Source organism: Lichenostomus cassidix, chromosome 11, assembly GCF_008360975.1.
Source record: "Lichenostomus cassidix isolate B80296 chromosome 11, HeHo_3.0, whole genome shotgun sequence".
Taxonomy (NCBI): Eukaryota; Metazoa; Chordata; class Aves; order Passeriformes; family Meliphagidae; genus Lichenostomus; species Lichenostomus cassidix.
This window is the reverse complement of record NC_139492.1, coordinates 830,086-852,243: the sequence shown is the minus strand read 5'-3', so window position 1 is coordinate 852,243 and position 22,158 is coordinate 830,086. Positions and strand designations below refer to the sequence as shown.

The window sequence follows — 22,158 nt, the reverse complement described above, 5'->3', positions numbered from 1 at the left end:
TGTCTGGCCAGAGCTGTGCCCGGGGTGCTGCAGCTGCTGGGTAGGAAAAGGCACTTGGGAATTCATTGCCTTTGGGGCATGGGGTCCCTAGAAACGCCTGGGGAGGCTGCCTGACCCAGCCCCCAAATCGTGACCAAGGGAACAACTTCCATAGCCCGGAATCCCATCTCCCAGGGACTGGGGGAGATGCAGAGTCTGCCCAAGGGAGGTGAGGCCAGGAGTGCAAAGCCAAGATGCTGAAAGCTGCCACCTCAGCAGGATTTGTGGGTGTGATACCTAATTCCCTTGATCTGCACCCTTGGGGCACTGATGTTGACACACTAAAAATGCCCTGGAGCTGGGGAGGCCCAGGTGTGTTCCCCCTTTGTGCTTCCACCCTGCAGCCTGTGACCTCCCCAGGCCCAGGGCCATGCCTGCTATTGGGAATTTGCTTACTTGAACAATTTCAGCAGGGTTAAGAAGAAACTGCAGCAAGAGCTGGGCAGAAGAGTCAATTGTGAAAGATTTCAGCAGATTTATCCAAAAAGCTTTACCCCAGAGTCTGCCTTCAGCCCTGCGCATCAGCCAGCTCCAGGGTGGGACACAATCCCCTGCCCTGCACTTTGTCCTTCTGGAGCTCATTATCCCAGAAGGCAAAACATCCAAGAAATGCTCCCTCCCTATCCCAGCCTCCTCCTCCCTCGAGGCTCAGAGAAAGGCTCACCCTGGCACAGGCAGCCGCAGAAACGAGACTGAGCCACAGTGCTTTGGGGTTTGGTGTTTATTGGGCGACAGCCCTGCCCAGGGTGTCCTGGGGCTGAGCAGGGAAGCCACCCCACCCTCCCCCGTGCTGGGGACTGCCCAGACCCAGCCAGCCTCACCCAGTCACGGTGGCTCTCTGGGCACCAGCGCAGCGGGGACAGAATGGCCTGGCCCATGCCCAGGTGCTGGAGAGGCCTGGCCGTGGCAGAGCCACCACCACACGTGGGCAGGTGGGTCCTGCTGGCAGAGCCTGTCCTGCCCCTCACCTCCTCTTGACAAACTTCTTGGTGACAGCGTTGGGGTTGAGGCGCCGGCGGCCAGCGCCCAGGGCAGCGTCGCGCAGGTGCAGCTGTGCAGCCCGGCTGTGCACGTCGTTCTCGGCGAAGGGAGAGGCTCCAGCCAGGTAATCGGGGTCAAACACGTTGGTTTTCTGCCGGGCCTTGCGGGACAGCCGCTGCTGCGGGAAGCGCTGGTCCTCCACCAGGTGGGGGTTGTTGGCGTGTTTCCCGCCCTGCGGCGCCGGCAGTGGGTACTGCGGGAGAGGAGGGATCAGCCCTGGCTCTCAGCGACTCCGAGAGGACCACAGGCCTCTGGAGAACTGAGCAGGGAAGCCCAAAAGCCCTGAGGTCCAAGTGCAACATCTGGAGGATGTTCACAGTTTGCTGTGATTCCCCACAAGCTGGGCTCCCATCCCTGGGGCCCCAGTGGAAGAATTTCTTCATGGAAAGGGTTGTTAAATGTGGGAAGGGGTTGCCCAGGGAGGTGGTGGAGTCCCCATCCCTGGAGGTGTCCAAGGAATTGACTGGACCTGGCACTCAGTGCTGGCTAAGGTGGGGATCAGTCACAGGTTGGATTTTATGATCTTGACGTTCTTTACCAACCTCAGTGACTCTGGGATTATGTCTAGGTACTCACCCTTAGCCCCCGGGGGTTCAGCACCTTGGGGTTGCGGGAGAAGTGCATGTGGAGGCTCCCGTCCTCACTGACACTCACTGCCACCTTCTTCAGGGTCTTGTTACCGCAGTGGGGGCAGAAAACCTTGGTCATGTCCGAGGTGGTCCTGCGAGGGTGGGACAGAGGGGGTTCACAGCTCCCGGGGCTGTGGGACACAGGCTCAGCCTGGCAGCAGGGTCAGCCCCAGCCCCGGCACCTGAAGCAGCCGTGGCAGCGCAGGATGTAGCTCCGGGCCCGGCGGATCAGCATCCCGTTCACAGCCAGCACATGGAGACCCATCTGCAGCAGCACGTTCTGCAAGGGCAGGGACAAACAGGGATCTTGTGAGCTGGGAATGCCCAGAGCTGGGGCTGAGCCCTGCCAGCTGGGGCAGTGAGAGGCAGCCTCTGGGAGAGGCCTCTGGGACTGAGACCCTGCTGGTGTGACACAGAGCTGCCCCAAAGCTGCTCTCCCCTGCCCAAGGACTTGCTGCTGCCTCACTGGGAGCAGCCCCGAGGTTTGAGCCCTGCCTGCAGCTCAGCACCCACCTGCATGGCAAAGTCCGTGGTGACACAGCCGACCTGGATGCCGATGGGAGCAGTGTCACACTGCCCCGTGTCCTGCTGGGCCTGCTTCAAGTTGCTGGGAGTTATCCAGCCTTCATCATCGCTCTCCTCATCGCTCTCCTCATCCTCCTCCTCCTCGCCGGCGCTGGCCCCACCTGCAGAGCTCCGGCGCTCCTCCAGGGGCTCGGGGCTACCGGAGATGGCCTGGGCGTCCCGGGGTGAGGGGAAACGGTCAGGGTGGCACAGAGGGGTCGGGAAAGGCCAGCCAGGAACCGCAGAGCGAGGACAGGGAGAAGACTCCAGAAGACTCTCACCAGCAGCTCCCGCAGCTCCTCCTCGATGCTGGGCAGCGGCGGCCGCCAGTACAGGAAGGATCCGAACTCGTCACTCTGGGCCGGGGCAGAGCCGCTGCCGGGGCCGGGCTGGGGCTGGGGCTGGCCTTTCCCCGCCAGGGAGGGCTTGTGCTGCGGGCACAGCACGGCACCTCCTCACCCGGGGCTCCGGGCGGCCGCAGCGCCGCGCCCTCCCTGCCGCCGTGCCTTACCTTGGCGGGCAGGTGGAAGCCGGCGAGGTGCAGCGGAGCCTCGGGGTGCCGCGGGGTGGAGCTGAGCCGCACCTGGGGAGCAGCGCGGAGTCGGCGGGGGCGCTGGAGCCGCAGCCCCGAGCCCGGGCCCGTCCTACCTTGTCCTGCGGCTCCCAGCGCACGCAGCCGGCGCCGTCGATCTCGGTCTGGAGCTGGCATGTGAGGGCGAGAACCTGCAGGTCGGCGGCCGAGAGGCTCGGGTAGTCGCCGGTCTTCTTGGAGAATTCGGTCACTGCGGAGGGGAGCAGCGGGGCCGTGGGGCCGGGCCGGGCTGCGGGAGCCGGGCGGGCCGTGGGGCCGGTACCCGGGGGAAAGGAGGGGAGCCGGCACGGAGCCTGCCCGGCACTCACCCAGGCGCAGCAGCTCGGGGCGCGGGCGGCGGACGCGCAGCTCGCAGGGCAGCGCGGCCAGGCGGCGGCGGGCGGGCCGGTCCCGGATCTCGGCCAGCACCTCGGGCACGGTGTACAGCGCCTCCGCGATGTCCTGCGGGCAGCGCCGTCACAACGGCCCCTAACCCCTCATCCCCCCGTCCCCCGGTGTCTCCCCGGTGTTCCCCGGTACCTGCAGCGGGGCCGCGCTCAGGAACGCGCCCGTGTCGGCCACGACGTGCGGAACACGCGCCATGCCTGCGCACCCCATGGCCCACCCCGGCCGCCGTCCGAGCGCCGCGCGAAGCGCACCGGGAGTTGTGGTCCGGGCGCGGGGCACGCCGGGAGTTGTAGTTCAGGCGGGGCGCGCCGGGAGCGGCGGCCGTGCCTCGGGAGCGCTTCCGGTCGGCGCGGTCACCTGACGGGCCGGGGTCACATGACGGCGGGAGCTGGAGCCGGGGAGCGGGAGAGGAGCGGCTGCCGGTAACGGGACGGGACGGGACGGGACGGGACGGGGCTGGGCTGGGCGGGGCGGGGCTGGGCTGGGCTGGGCTGGGCTGGGCTGGGCTGGGCTGGGCTGGGCTGGGCTTGACTTGGCTTCGATTCGCTTCTCTTCGCTTCCCGGCCCAGCACCGGGCGCTCCCGTCCGTCCGCCGGACAGGGCCTGCTGAGGCGCCCCGGCCGCCGGGAGCTGCTCAGCCTGTGCCGGTACCGGCCCGGGACGGCGAGGCCGCGGGGGGAGGCCCTTGGCCGCCGCCTGCTCAGCGCGGTGCCCGCAGCGCCCGGGCCTGTCTGTGAGGGGCTGAGGGGCTGAGGGCCGCACCGGCCGGTCCCGGGGCAGCTTCGGTGTTCGCTCTTCGCTCCCGGGGCGGCGGCCGGGCGGGTGACCCGGGAGGCCAGGCCGGGCTGTCGGAAACGGGAAGCCGGGGAGGAAGGGCAGGCCTCGGCCCTGCCAAGGGGTGTCCCGCCGTGTGTGGGGTGCGCGATCCCCCGGGCCCGCCCGGTCACAGCCCGCTCGGCTGAGGGGCCGCGGGACCGGAAAGCCTCGCCCGGGAGCGGCACTGCGCACGGAGGGGTTTCAGAGGGCCCTGAGGTGTTTAACGTGCTCGGGGATGGCAAAGAAATAGTGTGGAGTCAGGAAAAGAGAAAACGGGGAAAAGAGTCAGATTTTGAAAGAAGGATGGAGGCAGCCCAGCGGGGACGGGGCTGGGCACGGGCTGGCACGGGACGGGCATCGCCCCGATGGAATCCGTGTGGTGTGGAGCTGGGGAGTCGGAACAGGCCGGGGTGATGTGTAGGCCGGGATGATTGGAGCGGGAGTAGCTGTGTAGCAGTGAGTCTGGTGAGTGACCCGCTCACGGTGAGGGGCAGGAGGCTGGGATGTGGCCGGGAGCCCCGGCTGCTGTTGGATGGAGCCAGGACAGTAGTGGGGCAGTGCTAAGAAGGCATTTCCAGGCAGAGATGAGGGCTGTACGAAGCACAGCCAGGCCCTGGGGTGCCAGGCAGCTCTGCTATGCTGGCATGGAGAGTGGAGACCCTGGGAGAGACGATTTCATAGGGAATCTGCCATGGGATGGAGCTCAGTACAGTTTAAGGAGGATGTGGAGAGAGGACAGGGAAGAGACTCCTGCACTGGGAGAAGGCTGCAGCTGCTTCCCCCTTTTCCTGCTTCCCCTGAACAGGGGAGGGGGAGGTTGGCAATGCCTTGGTCCCAGCTGGGCAGTTCTTTGGCAGTTCTTGGCTTAGGTGCTGGGCTGTGACCTTGGCCCCTGTCCTCTCCAGCTCCTGAGAATGGCAGGCAGGAGGCTGGAGCGAGGCTGATTCCGTGGTCTCAGACAGAGCATCTCATCTCGTGCTCCTGCGTGATGTGTGACCTCATCCCTCTGCTCTGTTTGGGCAGAGGCCCTGGCCACATGTCCTGCCACCCTCCCTGGTGTCACTGCATGTCCCTCCTGCCCAGGGATGGTGCGATGATCTTGGAGGCCTTTCCCCACCTCAGTGTTCCTGTGGGATTTGGTACCAGGATGAGACCAAGGCTGCCCTTAAGGGTTGCAGCTGCTTCCTCATGCTGTGACAGGACCTTCCTCTGTCCAGTCAGTGCCTCTGCTGTGTTCTTGCCATCTTGTTGGTGATGTGTGGGTTTGTGAGTCAGTGTCCCACAGGGCAAGGCTCTGTCCCCCAGTCAGCACTGACCTGTGGGTCAGGGCAGCTTCAGGTGCCCAGAGGGGTGTCCCGAGGTGGCACTGGGCAGCTTGGCTTGTGGCAGTGCCTTGCAGAGGGTTTCTCTCCCAGGGACACAGCATTGCCTGTGGTGCAGGGCTGGTTTATCAGGAGAGGGAGCTTGTGTTTGCTGGGGGTTGCCCAGCCCTTTCCCTGCCATGCCAGGCACTTGCAGCAGCATCTGGGCTGTGTTTGGGTTCCCTGGGTGCTGTAGGAGTGGTGCTGAGGTGTCTCCTCTCTCTTCTTCCAGCCGGGGTTGATGCCATGGCCGCTGCCAGCTCCAGCAGGGCCAGGGCTGGGCTGCCCTGCGAGAAGTCGCCGCTCTCCGTGAAAGGTGGGTCTTGCTGTCTCGCCGGGATTCCCGCCGTCAGGAATGGGTGTTGTGTGTGCTCTGCCTGCACCCCGGGCTGGGACACCTTCCCGGGGGCAGCAGGGGCTGGGGATGGCCATTGCTGCCCTGCGTGCCACAGGCTGGGCTCAGCTGCTTCCCCCCCAGCTGCCGTGGGGACGTGGCCCTGCCGGGCCGTGCTGGGCCGTGCTGGGCCGTGCCGGTGCTCCCGTGGCCACGAGATGGCTCCCGGCGCTCAGAGCCACGTCCCCAGCTCTGCCCCTCTGCAAGCACTGCTGGCCTGGGGATGCCCCGTCCCACCTTGCCCCCACACCCTGGGCTGGGGAGGTGTTTGTGGGAACAGTGACAGTCCTGCAGCCCTTGGAGGGGTGAAGCTGGGGACAGGCATGGTCAGGGCTTGATGCCAGCCATCGCTGTCACCAGGAGCATTGCTCCCCACTGCCCCTCTCCCAGCACTCTGCTGTGAGTCGTGGCGCTGCGAGCTGGCAGGAGTGGGGTGGGGGGTGAGAGCAGGGGACAGGGTGTGTCGTGGCTGCCTGACCCCGCGCCTGTCCCTGCCCAGTGGTGTCTGTGAAGCCCAAGGCCCAGAGCCGCCCGGCGAGGATGAACTGCTACGTGGAGGTGGCTGGTGACGGGTTGCCCAGCGAGACCAAGAAGACGGGGAAGCAGATGGGGATCTCTGAGCTGCTGTGGAATGAGATCCTCACCCTGTGAGTCTGCGTGACCCCTGCTGTGGGGCTGGTCAGGGGCTGGCCCAGTGTGCCCTGCTGCGCCACTGGCTGGGGACACTCAGGTGTCACAGGGCTTTGCCCCTTTCATGAGGACATTGCCAGAGACAGCCTGGCTGGGAGGGCGGTGGGAGAGGGGTTTCCTATTGCCCCATGTCCTTGCCTTTGGCACTGCCCTCTCCCCAAGCGTGGAGCAGGCATGAGGCCACGGTGACAGCCGCCTTCCCTGGTCTCTGTAGGAATGTCACGGCTCAGAGCCACTTGGAGCTGAAGGTGTGGATCTGCCACACGCTGAGGAATGAGCTGCTGGGCGCCGCCTCCGTCAGCCTCGGCAGCCTGCTCAAGGGCGGTGGCAAACGTAAGTACGAGGGGCCTGTGCCTCGCCTGCCCGGAGCACGGGGATGGGACAGGGGTGGCTCCTGTGCTCGAGGCAGGGAACAAGGTGCCGTTGTGTGCCCTGGGCCGGGCGTGCCGGAAGCCATACCTGCGTCAGCCCGGGCGCCGCGGCCGGCTCGGAAACACAAACCCCTCTGCTATTTGCCGCCGTTTGCGGTTGCCAGAGCGTGGCTCGTGACGGCAGCTCCCACATAAAGACAGCCATTCAGGGCTGGGGCGGCGCGAGCGGCCGCGCGGGGCTGGAAGAGGCTGGGTCTGTCTTCTCCAAGCAAAGCTTGTGAGACACAAACCTGGTATTGAGCAGGGCGAGGGGCCTCCTGTACCCCAGGGAATTCGGGGCTGTTTCAGACCCTCCCTGCTGCGGGGGGCTGGGGTGAGCTGCTTCCCCTGGTGCTGCCAGCTCTGAAACCACACCGGTGTTCCTGCCGTGCTGCCGTGGCTCTGGGTGGCACCTGGTCCAGGTGCTGTGGCAGTGAGGGACACAAAGGAGCTGTGCTGCTGCTGCTGTCACCTTGCAAGGCCTGTGGGGACTTCGGCATGTATCTCAGGCTGGCTCTGAGGGGTGTAGCTGCCAGCCAGCCCCACAGCTGTGGGATCTGTGCCCCTGGGCACCCTCCCCTGCAGCCGTTATGTCCTGAGGTGTGCAGGGGCCATGCCGGGCTCCCAGAGCCTCTGCTTTCCCGCCCTACCTGTGCCTCTGCGGGGGCACAATTGGCTCTTTCATTCCCAGCCATCCCGGGGGGCTGTGTGGAAAATGAATGGAAAAGGCAACTGGCTGTTCTAGCTTGTCCATTAACATCCCCCAGAAAAAATGTGTCAGATTTTTCCTTGACACCATGGGCTGGGAGGGAGGAAGGACTCTTAAAGCTACAGAGCCTGCTCTGGCCTGCCAGGAAGGTGCTGCCCATCTGCTCCTGTCTGCCTGCCTTGTCTGGGCTGGCATCTGCTCTCTCCTCTTCTCTGCAGGCTCATGCTCAACCTTCGAGCTTTGCTGCAGGTTGGAGTGGGTCAGAGACTGCTGGGGGTCCCATGGGAACCTGGGAGATCTCTTCCTCAGGGGCTCCTCTGCTTCTGGGAAGATGGAGTGTGTTCCCTCTGCCTGCCAGCCTGAGGAAGGGGCTGGGTCAGGCAAGGGCATGCAGAAGGTGTCTGGCATTTCAAGCCATTCTGAGTCAGATATTTAATGTGTGAGGGGCAGTGAAATGCCTGTGCCCCTGCCACTGGAGGGGCCTGGCTCTCCTCTCCCCATCCTGGGAAGTGCTCAGCCAGAGCAAGTCTTCCCCAGGGCAGCTCCTACTAGGCAGCAGCCGCTCTCTCTTTGTTGGGTTTGTTACCATTTTGGTGAGGCTTTATGGAAGTTACTGGTTGTGAGTGTAGCTGTGGCTTTGAGTTGATGGTCCTGTCATTCCCCTCAGTGGACAGGACAGTGTCCTCACTGCTGGTGACTCCTGTGGCAGTGTGTGCTGGACTCCAGCCTGCCAGGATGGTGCTGTCAGCCCTCCTGCCAAGCATGCCTCACTTCAGGGGGAAAGGTCTTGGCTCTGAGGTCTGGAGCTTGGATAAAGAGCTCAGTGACAAGGCCTGAGCTCCTGGGAAGGCTGTGAGAGCCTCTGGAGCCGACAGCCTGGCTGTCGCAGGAGCTCCTGCTCCGGCAGGTCCAGCCCAGCTTTCGGACTCGCTGTGCTTCCCAGCACCTCGGCAGCGCCTGCGGGGCCTCTCGGCTGGCAGGCAGTGCCTCCCGCCTTCCCAGGGATTGGCTGGGGAGGTGGAGAGGTGGGTCAGGAGTGGCTCAATCCCCAACACGAAATGGAGCCTTCCAGGAGCCGAGCTGCTCCCAGGGCTCCCATAAAACAGCTCGTTGGCCGTGGCACAGCCCCCGGCCCCATTCCCAGCCCCTGAGCTGCTGCCTCTGCAGAGGCACCTCTTTGTTCCCAGGCTCCGGGAGCTCCTTGCTGCTGGCCCCAGCTGGCCTCGTGTCCTGGGCTGTGTGGGAGCCCATACTGGGCCTTGCTGGTTGTGCTGGTCCTGCTGTGTGCTGAGTGGCACCACGTGCCAGGGCTTCACAGATCCCACAGATTCCCTGCTGCTGTGCCCCAGGTACAGTGGCTGCAACCATGGCCTCAAGGGATCCTCCAGGATGCCAGCAGCAATTCCCAACCTCTGGAAAGCTTCAGCTCTGCCCCACTGTGGCTGTGGTACCAATGGAGCTGTGCTGTGCTGCGTGTCCCAGCAATTCCATGAACTTGCTCTGCCGTGGCCAGGATGTAATCTCATGAAACTGGTCATCCAGCCAGTGGGTCGCTGTGGGGATCCGAGAGTGCCCATCCTGTGTGACCTTTCAGAGGAACGAAGCAGAAATCTGAGGCCCTCCTGGTTATCCCTGGCAGATAAAAGGAGTGGGACATGGTTGTCTCTAAGCCACTGATGGCTGAGGCTGGGTCAGCAGCAAAGCTTCCCTGGGGAGGCTTTCATGGGACACTAAAGATTATCCCTTCCCCTAGACTATGGGTTCCTTCTTAGTTTGGGAATGGCTGTGAAAGGTTTAACTTTCCCTTTGCTTGTTCCTGGAGGAACTGTAACCATAGCATGGAGTTATTTCTTCTGCTGCGGGAATGCACAAAGGCTGAGCCAGTCTTCACCTGCTCAGCATCAGGGAGCTTTGATTCATCCCAGACAAAACCCGGATGGTCACATGGAGCTGTTGGAATGGGAAATGGCCTTTGCATCCAGTGGGACTGGGCAAAGAACTTGGTACTAGGTCTGGGGAGCTGAGAGACTGGCAAGCACTGTTGGGCTGTCTGTCCGGAAATCTTCTGGGATGCGGGTGTGAAGATGGAGCCACCTCACACAGGCTCTTCCAGAGGGACTGCCCATCCCGTGTGGCAGCTCCCTGGGGTCAGACACATGTGGTTTCTGGGGGTCCTGGGCTGGAGCTCAGCCCAGGGCTGTTATCACGCTGGCTGCTCCCAGCCTCGTTTCGTGGAACCGTAAATCCGCTTAATGGGCTGGGTGGGAATTCCAGCTCACCTCTGCTAAATGGGAGCTCTGATGCTGCTTGCAGGGCACTGGAAGTAGCTGAACTGAGACCTTATTCAGGCCCAAATCACCCCCCGACCCCCTCCCAAAATAATAATAATCCCTCTGACATTCTGGCAGCCGCCAGGACAGAGGCAGCCTTTGTGCTGGGCCCTTCGGGGGACCCACCGTCGGTGCAGCAGCAATGTCCCTTTGTGTGTCCCACACGCTGCACAGGGACAGGGAGTGGAAGGTTCTGCGAGTGTTTATTTTCTTTAAAAAAGCTGGAGGGGGTGGACAGGGGGAGAAGGAAGCCGGCTGGGAGGTTCATGTTCACATCCTCCACTTGGAGACACCTTGTCTTTGCGCCTCGGCTGGGCGCCTGCACAATGAGGGCTTGTGCAGCCCCGGAGCGCGGCGTGCGTGGAGGGGGATGGAGGGACCCTGGAGAAAATGTGGATTCCTACGGCTCGGAGGAGCCAGGGGGAAACAGGGTCTGCATTTGTTCTGGTTTTTGGCCCTGCTCAGTGGCATCTTCTGTCTCAGACTCTTAAAACTGTCTGTGAGGTCGGTTTCCCTTGGAAGTAAGCAGAGTGCAGCTCTGTCAGACATAGGGGGAGACCAGGATCAGCAGAATCCAATGTCAGATGATGGTGATCAGTGACAGAGCTGTGCCCCCATGAGCTGTGCAGGAGACACCTGCCTTTTTGGCACTAAAAACCAGAGACTTCCCTTAGATGCACAAGTACAGCCTGTCCCATAGCCCTGGGCTCACTGCAGAGCCTGTGTTGCTGGGTTTTGGGGTGCCTTGAAGGGACAAGTGCCCACTGTGGGACAGGTCAGAGCTAGAGGTGGGACAAGGGCTCCATGGGGGTTCCCATCTTCCTCTTGCTCCTGCTGGCCCGAGCCACACCCCATCCCTGCATCACACTGGGACAAAGCAGGTTGCTAAAAAATGGTGCCATTGTGTCATGAGCAATCCATGTATAATAAAAATATTATTTGAGCAAATGAGTCAGGAAGCGTCTGGGCCAGTGTCCTCGGCTGGTGCAGCCAAATATTTTGGCCTTCTGTGACAGAGCTGGGTGTTTCAGTCCAGCTGGCACTGGCAGGCATTGCTGTGATGGGGTGGGTGCTGAGAACTGTGCTGTGCCCCCATTGCCCCCAGGGACCAGCAAAGCCTTGCTGAAGCTGCTGAAGACAGACTGGCTCACAAGGGAGGGAGTGGAGCTGGCAGCTATCTCCAGGAGCCTCCCAGCCTGTGGCACCCTCTCCAGAACCTTCTGTGAAGGCTGTCCTGTTTGGGGACAGCCCTCTCTGCTGGATTTGTTCAGTGGAATTGATGCACGGAAATGTGGATGGAGAGATGCTCACCATCCTGCAAGGGCAAGACCCTTCTTGCCCCCTGTGTTGTCTTCAAGGAGTCAAATCCCTTGGCTTTCCTGACAGGATCTGCCCTACAGCCCCAGCTCCTGGATCTGTGAGCAATGGGGGTCTCAGTGTCACAGCCAGGGCGCCTGGGGCAGCTGCAGCCCCAGCAAAGGGATGAAGGGATCCTGAGGGCTGGTGAAGAATGATCATCCTCAGGAATGGGTGGTGGGACTGGCTGGGGTCCTCTGGCAGTGCTGGTGGGTGCATGTAGGTGTGGGGCCAGCCCTGGTGTTGCTTGCTGGGACAGATGGCCCTTAGGGAGTGAGCACATTGTCCTTTGGGGACAGGGGGAGCCACCTCCACCAGGGCTGGTATCCTGGTGGTGACTGGAGGTCTCTCTCTGCATGACCCATCTGCCACAGTGGAGAACAGGCAGCTGACCCTGGACCTGCAGACGGAGAACAAAGGCAGCATTGTGTCGGGCGGAGAGCTGACGATTTTCCTGGACGGGCCGGCTGTTGCTCTGGGCAGCATTCCCGACGGCAGTGCCGGCACGGACGGTGAGTGCCCAGCCCCACGAGCAGGGAGCAGAGCAGGGCGAGTGTGGCTGCAGCACCCCCGGGATGGTGTCCCAGGGCCAGCACTCGCCTCTGCCCTGCCCCCGCCCCGTGGGCTCCCGCGGGAGTGAGCGCATGGTGGGAGCAGAACGGGAGCGTCGACAGCCTCACACCAGCCTGCCTAGCAGCCTGGGCGGAGCGGCCCTTCCCCAGGTCCTCCTCCAGCCTTCCGTGCGGATCAGCCCCTTCCCTGGCCGGATCAGCCCCTTCCCTGCCCGGATCAGCCCCTTCCCTGCCCGGATCAGCCCCTTCCCTGGCCGGATCAGCCCCTTCCCTGCCCGGATCAGCCCCTTCCCTGCCCGGATCAGCCCTTTTGCTTGCTGGCTGTGAGGGCTGGGGAAATGGTTTCAGTGTGTGCCGATCCACTCACAGAGAGCTCCCCATGGCAGAGCGTGTGTGGGGTCATGGGCTGCTGGCTGATCCCTCGGGGTTGCCAGGGGAGCAAGGCTTGTACAGAACAGGGGTTGGTGCACTGCTTTCCCTTGGCTTCTTCTCTGTGTTGCTGGAAGACAAAACCTGTGAAATCTGGGAATTGTGGATGCAGTGCTCTCCCAGCGCTGCCATCTCTGCAGTCCTGTGTCCTGCTTGGAGCTAGGGGGTGCTGGGTGGCTGGGCTGTGCCAGGCTGTGTGGTGTGAGGAGAGCAACCCAGCAAGAGGCATGGGGGGCCCTTGGGTGCTGGGGGTCTGTCCTGCAAGGGATGGGGCTGTTGTGCTTTTGGGGCTCCTTTCTGGAAGGTGGGAGGGAGGGAAGGAGGGTGGAACGATAGGTGGTTCAGTCCTTTTCTTCACCCCTCGTTGTTCCCCCATGCAGGCTCCCAGGTGCCTGGACGGGACCCCACCAGCACAGCTGTGGCCACAGAGGGCCGGCACCAAGCTTCCAGTACCAACTGCTTTGGCAGCAGACCAAGGTGAGGTCCCGTGCCATGTGTCCATTACTGAGGGGTTGCTGTGTCTGGATTGTCCTTGTGCTGTGCATCCCACTCCAGATTTCCCAGTGAGCCCCTGCCACGCAGCACATGGGAGGTGTGGAGCAGGGGTGGCCTGTGCTGGGGGACAGCAGAGCTGGGAGTGCAGAGGGCTGACTGTACAGCTGGGCTGTGGCTAGCCTGAGCCTCTCCTAAAGTGTTGGTTTCTCAAAGAATATAAAGTCTATGATGGCTCAGAGCATTTCCACCAGTTGCTCCACTGGCAGCTGAAAGAATGGTCTGTCTGGGAGTGGGGCTGGCTGTGACCAGGCAAACCAGCAAAGTGGGGCCCTTCAAATGGCTATCACAGGAGCCCCAGCTCGTCCCTTGAGCACAGCCCTGGCCAGGCAGGGAAGCACATTGCCCCTCTCATCAATGGCCACAGGGAGATGCTTCCAAAGGTCCAGGGAGAGCAGGAGAAGCAGAGCTGCAGGGAAATAACAGCTGCTTGCAGAGGAAGTGAGATGCTTGGGCAGCAGGCCATCCTGTGCCTGGCTCTGTGCCATGCCCTGCCTCCTCACCAGGCTGGAGTGCCTCAGCGCTGCTCCTTTTGGAGCTGTGGTTATTGAGATACGTGTCACACTGTCAACATGGAGTTGAATTTAACACCTATTTATATTTCCAGAGTGTGGCAGTGGCCCAGCAGCCTGTACAGATGTTCTGGGTAGGAGTGTGGCTGGGGAGAGGGCGCCTGCAGCCTGCCCGTGGGAGGTTCTGCGTGACCCAGGCTCAGGAGCACTCTCAGCTACAAGTCCCACACCTCAAGCTCTTCTGCTCCTTCTTCATCTGCTGGGCACACACCAGAGTCGATGTTTTTGGCTCAAAAAGTCTTTCCATGCTGTGTGTTCATCTCCCACCCGAGGAGGCAGACGGACGGGAAATTGGGAGCAGGCTGCGAACACAGTTTGTGCCCTTTTGTGGTAGCTCCTCCTGTTGATTCCTGCTGTCCAGGTGTTAAAGGCTCTCCAGGGGTGGGAAGTGCTCAGTGACCTGACAGGGATGGGCTTGGCAGGCACTTAGCAGCTCTCAGGAGGTGATAGAAAGCCTGCAAAGAAGATTCTAGTTTGGAAGGCTCAGCCTGGGCACTGCTCGTTTCCCAGTGCCTGCTACTTTCCTATCAGCTGTAATGAGTTCCTGCTTCAGGTATCACCTTGAGTGTGGTGAGGTCTGGCCAGGACTTGTGCAGGGCACCTTCACACACCTGCCAGGTGTGTCTGTGATCAGTGAAACCCCATGGCTGCCCTGGTACGGGAAACTTCCCAGCTAGTGCTCAGTCCATGCTGTGCTCACCTGCATTGGGGTTGTTCTGGATGTGCCTGCTCAGTTTGATGTGGTACTGCCCTGTGGGGCAGAGCCCTGCTCTGTGTACCCACGGTGGAGGCTGCTGCCTGCTCTGGAGTGGAATGCGGGTCCCTTGCACTTGGGAATGTTGTTTGATGGTTACTGTGTTTATACACAGAGCTGTGTTTATTTTCTTGGGCTTGGTGATGGATGCTGGCAAAGTCACTCAGCAGCAGGATGGGAAGAAAGGGGTCATTCTTTGCTCCTCAGCTATTTCTACACTGTCCCTGCAAGGGAAATTGCTTGGTCAGGGCTTCTCTTTCTTCTCCTGAACAAATGCCATCTTGGGATTTGCTGCTAATCTTGGTGATTGGGTGTGAAATTCCACAGCCCTCTGTGCAGAGAGAGAAGGAGCTCTGGCTGAGAGCTGGGGTGCCACAACCCCTGTTTATCTTGTGGAGGTCCTGGCACACGTTGCTCAGAGAAGCTGTGGCTGCCCCATCCCTGGAAATGTCCAATGCCAGGGTGGACAGGGCTTGGAGCAACCTGGGATAGTGGAAGGTGTCCTTGCCCATGGCAGGGGGTGGAACTGGATGAGCTTTAAGGTCCCTTCCTTCCCAAACTATTTCATGATTCTCTCATTTAGGTGCTGGGGTATGTGACTGCCTCCTCCCACCTTGGCAGGGACAGGGGGAATTTCTCAGCTCTGTGTTTTGGGATCTGGGCTCCCACTGCCCATGTGGCACTGAGGCTCTCCTGGTTGTTTCCCGGTGGTCGTGCCCTGCCCCCCACACCCAGTGCTGGCTCCAGCCTGTGCTCTGCCCTCCCTCCCCCTAGGCCACAGCTTCGGGTCTGATGTGCTGAGTGAGACCAAGACATGGTGCCACCTCTGCTGCATCTCATGTGGGACCTTCTGGCCATCTCAGCTGCAGGACCTGGCCATTCCTGGGTTTTCACTGTGGTGAGGGGACTCCGCCTTGGCAGAAGGGGGAGCGGAAAGGTTGATGTCACTTGGCTATGCAAATTTGTTCTTTGGCATCATCTGCCCCAGCCCAGGAGGGGCAATGGGGCAGCCACCCAAGGTCCCCAAGTTGGTGTGGGACAGCAGGGTCTTGCCCCTGGCATGGAAGAGGGGCTGCCATCTGCACACCCCACTTCATCCTGCTGTCTGTTCCCCTCCGTGCTCTGCCTGGTTTTTTCCCTGCTCCTATTTTAGGCACACACTCCCATCCCGCTGTGCTCCGTGGCCTTGCTGGGTTTGTTTCCAGTGTCTATTAAAAGACAATGCCCAGATGGGAGCACTCGTAGGAGGGCTGGGCTGGGCTGGGTGGCGGGCTGTCTAATTCAGGCTGGTAACCCTGTGCCGCCGGCTGGCAGCCTGGAAACATCCTGTTTTGGTTTCTAAAAACTCTCTGGGCAGCTCTGAGCTCATCTGTGCTGAGGAGGGCAGGGACCAGATCTGTCCCTTGCCAGAGGGGCTGCTCCCAGTGGGACAGGCTGGTGCCACCTGCTCCCCTCTGGCCAGGGTTCCAGGGGCTGCGCTGCCTCTGGCTTCACCACGGCAGGAAGTGTGGGGAGAGATCCCAGCTAGCTTTTGTGAGGTGCATGGTACCAGTGTGCATGGTACCACAGCAATGAGGGGCCACCTTCACCTCCTGGTGGGGGAACAGGAGCCTCTTCTGTACCCAGAGGTGCTCCGTGTCCCTGGGTGCTGGTGGCCAAAGCAAACCCGAGCATTGAGCCATGTCGGGGGGCAGCTGGGGTTTCAGGGTGAGTTCACTGTCTGAGGAGCCCCTGGCTGGGGCTACCCTCCTGGGGGTCCATGACTCACTGAAGTGGTCACAGCAGCTCCGGCTCTGCCCGTGGCTCTCATCTAAACTATTTTCAACAACCATCTCCTGCTTTCCCATGTCTCCTCCCGATCCCAGCCCTGCCATGAGCTGCTCCCCAAGGAGAGCAGCTTTGGAGCGAGTGGGAGGGTTCCAGTTGCTGGAGCTGCTGAGTGGCATGACTGATCTGTGCCCTGTTGCTGCCAAGCTGCTGTCCCCTCCCAGCACCAGCCCTGAGACTTGGGGACAGTTTGTGGGTTTTGCCCTTTTAAGGTAGATTTTGGCCAGGAGAAACTGATGTCTTTGTCCCTGCAGTTCTTACCCTCTGTGGTTGCTGCCTGGGCTGCCAGCCTGGGTGGAGGTAGCTGGGCTCTGTCTCTGCTCCCCAGGCCCCCGGATTTGGGATGGCAGCATCTCCCCTCCTGCCCTGTCCCCCTCCTCGCTCGCAGGCATGAATTCTTAAGGTGAAACCCGGCTTTTTTGGGAATGCTTTTGTGCTGCCTTGGAGGCCCTGGATGGTCCAAGGGGGAGAGTTTGCTGGGGGGAGCTGCAGGTGCTCTGCCCGTGGAGGCTGGGCTGCCCTGGCCATGAGAGAGGTGGGAGGTGAGCGCCAGTGTGACAGTGACCCCCAAGAGATGGGGCAGCTGCACCTGAGCTGGTCACAACTTGTGCTGTGATTTCAGCTCCCATCTTTCCTGAACGCTTGTTCCGTCCTCTTCTGGAGGCCACACTGTCCTGAGAACACCTTCCTCACCTGCCTCTGTGCAAGGCTTGGAGTCAGGCACGAGGCATCGGTGAGGGTCCCCACTGTGGTGCAGGACTTGGGGCTGGTGTGGGATCTCCTAGGATCTGCAGGGATGGATGGATCTACAGGATCCACAGCACTAAGCACGTGTCTGGCTGTGAGCGTCCAGGGCCATTCCGTGGCACGTGGAGTGACCACCCGTGAACAAAGCAAGGTGGTGTCACCCAGGTAATCCCCCAATGGCTCTCTGCCACCAGCAGGTGTGTGCCAGGACTGTGGGCAGCTCTGAGCAGGCAGCATGAAGCTCCAGGCACTGCCCTAAGCAGAAGCACGGAGCTGTATCCTGGCCCTTCCCAGGGGACACCAGTGGCTGTGCTGAGAGGAAGCAGCAGAAGACCAAGGCAAAAAGACAGGAGAGGGTTTTCCATGTGATGTCTCTCAGCTCCTGTGTTCCTTTCCCTTGCAGGACACACCGACATGCAGCTGGAGCAGCCCGGGGGAATGCAGGGAGTGGAGAGCCAAGTCCCAGTGCCAGGAGCCGGCACCGGCAGCAGGCCAAGAGCTCACAGCATGCCAGCACAGCCACCAGCATGGCCAACGGCACTGCCACCAGCATGGCCAACGGCACTGCCACCAGCATGGCCAACGGCATGGCCAATGGCACGGCCAATGGCACGGCCACCAGCCTGGCCAATGGCATGGTCAACGGCACAGGTGACCCAGTGCTTGTGGGAGCTGGGGGCAGAACTCGCGGCTATTTATTGTGGGGAAAGTGAATGTCTGCTTAGATAATGCATCTGTAGTGCCCAGGAATTTCCTCCCTGTGGATTGATTGATTTTTATTGATTTTACTTCTGATAAGCCAGACAGCTCTGCAGAGTGCACTGGGAGGATCTGTGTTGTCTGTCAGGAATGATTTCTGTCTCTCCACTCTGGAGTCATCAGCTCCACGTGTTTAAAAGGATACTGGGACAGCACCGTCACCAATGTCACAGTGAGGAGTACAGTTGTCACCACTGAGTGGACTTTTTTCAGGGTTCAGCTGAATTTCCCATTAGTCTTCACTGAAAATGTTCTGAGCTCTGAAGTGAGGAGGAGCAGCTGCCTTGTCAAGCACCAGACACGGCGTAAACCCACCTCTCAAACAGGCTCGTTCTTGCACCACAGGGTGTTTTTGGAAAGATTTCTCTTGTCATTTCTTGGATTTGTCCACAAAGCCATAAATGCCTTTGTGGAGCAGGACTGGGACCTGCTGAGTGCCTGACTCTGAAGTCACATGTGGCTGATCTGTTTTTCCCCTCTGGCTCTCATGGAGCACCTCCTGCTCCTCTTCACTGCATTTGCTTTTGTGGGAGGTGAAGGAGAGGCAGAGTGCTTCATTTTGGATAGAAGGAAGTGTTCTGTTCAGCTCAGGAGGAGTTTGGTATTTTTTGGTGTTTCATTGGCGAAGCCTGGAGCGATGCAATTTCAATTTTACCAAAGCCAGTTTTTGCCAGAGCCCAGCCCTCCCCAGGCTCCTTGCTCTGTGGACACTCCCTCAGGCTGGGGACAGGGATTTTGATCCCAAGTACAACTTGGCTCCTTGGCTTTGGTGTGTTTAAAACACTTTTTACTGGCCCAGCTGCAGCCTCCCCGGTGGCTTTATGACTGTGCTGTCCCTTGTGGTTGATTTACCACCCTCCATGCCTTCCACAGGTCCTGTCAGCAGTGGCTTGGGATGGGGAGAGGTGTGTTTTGTGTGGCTGGGATTAGTGCTGGGCACCCTGGAATGCCTCTAGAAACCAACCTCTTCCCTCTCAGTTTGGCACATTTTGGTGCCATTGCCATGTTTTTCAAGCAGGCTGTCGCAGGAACGTCCCCACTACATTTGTCGCTTACAGCTGTAATTTCAGCTGACAATAAAAGGAGGTTATTCCCAGGCACTTTTTCCCCACAACCGTTGTTCAGCCCTTGCTGTGTTCCCCTTGGAGCCCCTCCTTATCAGGTGAACTTTGGATCAGCTTTTCCCTGCTTTGTCCAGGACAGAGATCAAACTGACCACGGTGTAGTCACCTGGGTCCTGCTGCAGGTTCCATTTGAAGCTTCCCACAGTGTGGTTGAAGCTTCTAAAATGGCCTTTTTCCAGGCTTGCTGGAGATGAGGGGCAGTCAGAGACCTCCTCAGCTGGGTCCTGCAGGACTCTGGTGGAAGTTGCTGCTGACCTGGGAATCTCCCTCACCTGCAGCTGCTGCCTGGGGACTCCTCCAGCTGCTGCTGTGTCCCAGGATCCCTCTGGTGCCCGAGGGTGTTGTCCTGCCACCCTCCAGCTGCCAAGCAGAGTGTGCTGAGCACCCTGCCTCTTCCACTGAGTGAGCGTCTGTGGCTCTTCATTCTCCCATCCAGGGGGTTTATACTGCTTTTTCCTACAATACTTCTCAATATTTGGGCTTCCCTTACAGTTTTTTACTTTTCTTAGCTCTAACTCATGGAAATCTGTCTGCATCCCTCACTCCTTTGTTCCTTGTTCATGGGTTGTTTATAAAGCTTTTGCTTTACCACTCCAGCCAGGATGTCTTGTAGCAAAGGTTCTCCTCAGCTGGGCTGCCAGGTCTTGGGGTTTTGGCTATCTAATAAATATTCCCCAAACAAATTCCCTTTCATTTTTTTTCTCTGCATTTTCCTCCTCACCAGTTTTCTTTGTAGTTTTCCTTTGCTCTGTCTCTTCTCCTTCCCTTTTCCAAAAATTCAGTGGTATTCAGCAACATTTAGCTCTTTACAGTGCTGTTGATTTGCAGAGCCTGTGTTTCATTCTCCCTCGGGGGAGATGTACCCACCTTCCCTGAGTCCCCATCCGGGATGCAGCATGTTTCCAGTGGCAGAAGAGACGCTGAGCACAAGTGCAAAGTACTCTCTGCTTTTGTTTCAGGCTGGAGGCAATGGCAGTGGTTCCCAGAGGTGTCTGGGTGAAGCAGGTGCTGCCTTTCCTGCAGGCTGGAAGTGCTGAGAGCTCGGGTTGTCACCCAGCATGTACTCCACTTGCTGGGAAGACCAGCTGGCCCTGCTCCCCTCCCTGGCACTGACCTCCTGTGCTCTGCATTTCCAGTGAACGGGGACGCCGCGGGTGCTGCGGACATGGATGAGGACAGGCCGGCAGCAGGTGCCAGTGTTCCAACCCCAGCAGTGTCCGGCACGGCCGAGGGCTCTGCTGCTCCTGCCCTTCCTGCCCTGAGCAGCTCCGGAGAGGCCGAGGAGGCAGCCTCAGCCCCCAGTGCCCCCCCAGCTCGGGCAGCCGTGCTCGCCTTGGATGCTCTGCCCCCCGGGTAAGCTCTGCCTGCGGCCCTCAGGGTGGGGCAGCTGGGCCACTGTCGTATGCTGGGACCAGAGGCTGCTTGAGGGAGGGGAACTGCTGCCCCAGGAGCTCAGCAGAGCAGGGAGAGCATGGGGCAGGTGCCGAGATCCTGTGCCCCTTGCCTGGCACAGCTGGTGCTCCCTGTCTGCCCAGGATGCTCTGGGCTGGGGTCTGGCCTGTGCCCACTGGGGTTTGGGGCAGTACATGGTGGGTGGCATCTCTGTGCCAAGCAGCCTCTCAGCATCTCTGCTGGGGGAGCAGCAGAGCCCTCTGCTCTCACGGGGCTGCTGAAGGGATCAGTCAGAGGAAAATGCCCAGCAGAGTAAGTATGGGTTTTCAGGGAGCTCCCACTGGGCAGGAGGGCACAGACATCCTCTGGGGACAGCACAGAGGCATGGTGGGGGCAGGACCCTCCAGCAGTGGTGCACATTCTCCCTGGTGCAGATGCTGCTCATCCTCCTCATCATCTGCAGGATGTTGGGAAGGGGCTGGAGGAGAGTGGGGTCTGCTGGCTCTGAGGGGCAGCAGTCAGGCTCTGGGCTCAGCCCCCAGCGTGCTGCAGCTGCCTCGTTCTGCCCTTGTAGGAGACCCCTTGAATTGTGGGCGGGGGGTGAAATGGGCTGTGTTTGGGATGAAGGGAGCTGTTTATTTTGCTTTGGCTGAGGCGATGCCTGCAAGGTCAGGCCCCGCTCGTGTGTCAGTCACAGGTAATTAGGGTTAACGGCTCACTGTGCCTTTATGCCGGTGTGTGAGGGTTTCTGTTCTCCTGGCCTGGGCGCTTCCTGTTTCCAGGCAGCTGGAAAAGTCCAGTGCTCTCAAAAAGTCCTTTATTCCAGACAGAGCTTATGCCCCTTTCTGCTCCTACCAGGTAGACTGAAGGTCTCCTTTTCCCCACCTGGGGCTGGAAACAGGCTGTTGTTTCTTTCCCAGGGCGGGGAAGCCTCAGGATTCTGGAGGCCGGGGAGGCTGCAGGCACTGCTTTCTGAGACACATCAGGCTTGATTTACCTGCCCAGCCAGGTGGAAAGGTGGCTGTGTCCTCCCTGCCCATCTCCCTGTGGAGCTCACACACCAGAGGATTGGGTGTATTGGAGCAGGGAGGAAGATAAAGCTGTTGTGCTTTGGGAGATGGATGGAGAGGAGCATTGGAGGGGTAGTGAGGCATTCTCCAGACTGAGCTTCTGGAATTTGGATCTCTGGAGACACCTTTGATTAGCACCTTCTGTGCTGGCTGTGGGATCTGTAGAGGGAAAGAGGGCAGCATGAGGTGTGTTTGTGCTTTGCTGTGGTGGCCTGGGCAGGGGGACACCACAGATCAAGGTCTTGCCAGGTGAAGGAGAGCAGAGAATTGAATCCATTGGGGTCTCCATGGTGTGAGCCTTGCCCTGAGAGCTGCCAGAGTGGGTCCTGGGCTAACTGGGATTTGCTGAGCTGTGATTGCACAATGCTGTGTCCCTGGGGTGGTGTAAATGAGCTTCTGGAGCTCTGATCCAGGGAGGCTGGTTTTTGGCGGGTGCACCTCACCACGGAATTATTATGATTGGTGGTTTGGGGCCCAGCTTGGGGGATGGGGATGCAGGATAGCCCCTTGCTGGGATGGCTGTGAGACACTGCAAGGTCCATGGGGGATGGCTCCTGCTCTGCCACACCAGGAGCAGTGTCACCTACAGAGCTGCCAGGCATGTCCCTCCCGAGTCCTGCACTATTCTCTGTCTCCTTCCTTCCCTGGGAGCATGGGGAGCACTCCCTTCAGCCTCTGGAGGGTTGGCCTCAGCCTCCCTGCTTGTTCCGGGCTGTGACAGACGGTTGGGTTCATGTGGGGATCTGCAGCGATTTGCTCTGCTCAGATCTCCATGTCTCAACATCTGCACCAGGTGTGGCAGCTCAAAGGCATCCCTCACACAACTGGGAGTCTGTCCTAGGGGCTGGAGAGGGCTGGAAGGAGTTCTGAGTAATTCCAGCCCTGACAGTGCCCAAAACCTCCTTCACATCCTCTGGGCAGAGCGTTCCCCTGCGGAGCTGGGAGCGTGTGTGGCGCCAGAGCTGTGGCTGCTGTGCTCAAGGTTTCAGGGTCCCAACTCTCACACTGGGGCTTCCAAGTGGACTGATAGCGAGGGGAGGGG

At 60.3% G+C, this 22,158-nt stretch overlaps 2 protein-coding genes across 2 annotated transcripts in view; one reads left to right on the top strand and one right to left on the bottom strand.

The window, feature by feature from the left end:
* Positions 1–745: 745 nt before the first annotated feature.
* On the bottom strand, positions 746–3,555 carry NOB1 (NIN1 (RPN12) binding protein 1 homolog). Its single transcript, XM_085071283.1, has 9 exons — positions 3,385–3,555; positions 3,174–3,306; positions 2,922–3,055; positions 2,785–2,856; positions 2,555–2,704; positions 2,223–2,444; positions 1,892–1,989; positions 1,657–1,801; positions 746–1,273 (listed from the first exon to the last, which is right to left on the bottom strand). Exons 1-9 carry the CDS (start codon positions 3,460–3,462, stop codon positions 1,004–1,006), a joined length of 1,302 nt encoding a protein of 433 aa, XP_084927409.1. The 5' UTR covers positions 3,463–3,555; the 3' UTR covers positions 746–1,003.
* WWP2 (WW domain containing E3 ubiquitin protein ligase 2) overlaps positions 3,550–22,158 on the top strand; it is a 31,892-nt gene continuing 13,283 nt past the window's right edge. The window contains exons 1-8 of the mRNA XM_085071282.1: positions 3,550–3,674; positions 5,662–5,745; positions 6,323–6,470; positions 6,728–6,846; positions 11,693–11,830; positions 12,700–12,796; positions 17,175–17,422; positions 19,791–20,007. Of these exons, the coding sequence (XP_084927408.1) occupies positions 5,676–5,745; positions 6,323–6,470; positions 6,728–6,846; positions 11,693–11,830; positions 12,700–12,796; positions 17,175–17,422; positions 19,791–20,007 (1,037 nt within the window). The 5' untranslated portion in view covers positions 3,550–3,674; positions 5,662–5,675. The remainder of the gene's footprint in view (positions 3,675–5,661; positions 5,746–6,322; positions 6,471–6,727; positions 6,847–11,692; positions 11,831–12,699; positions 12,797–17,174; positions 17,423–19,790; positions 20,008–22,158) is intronic.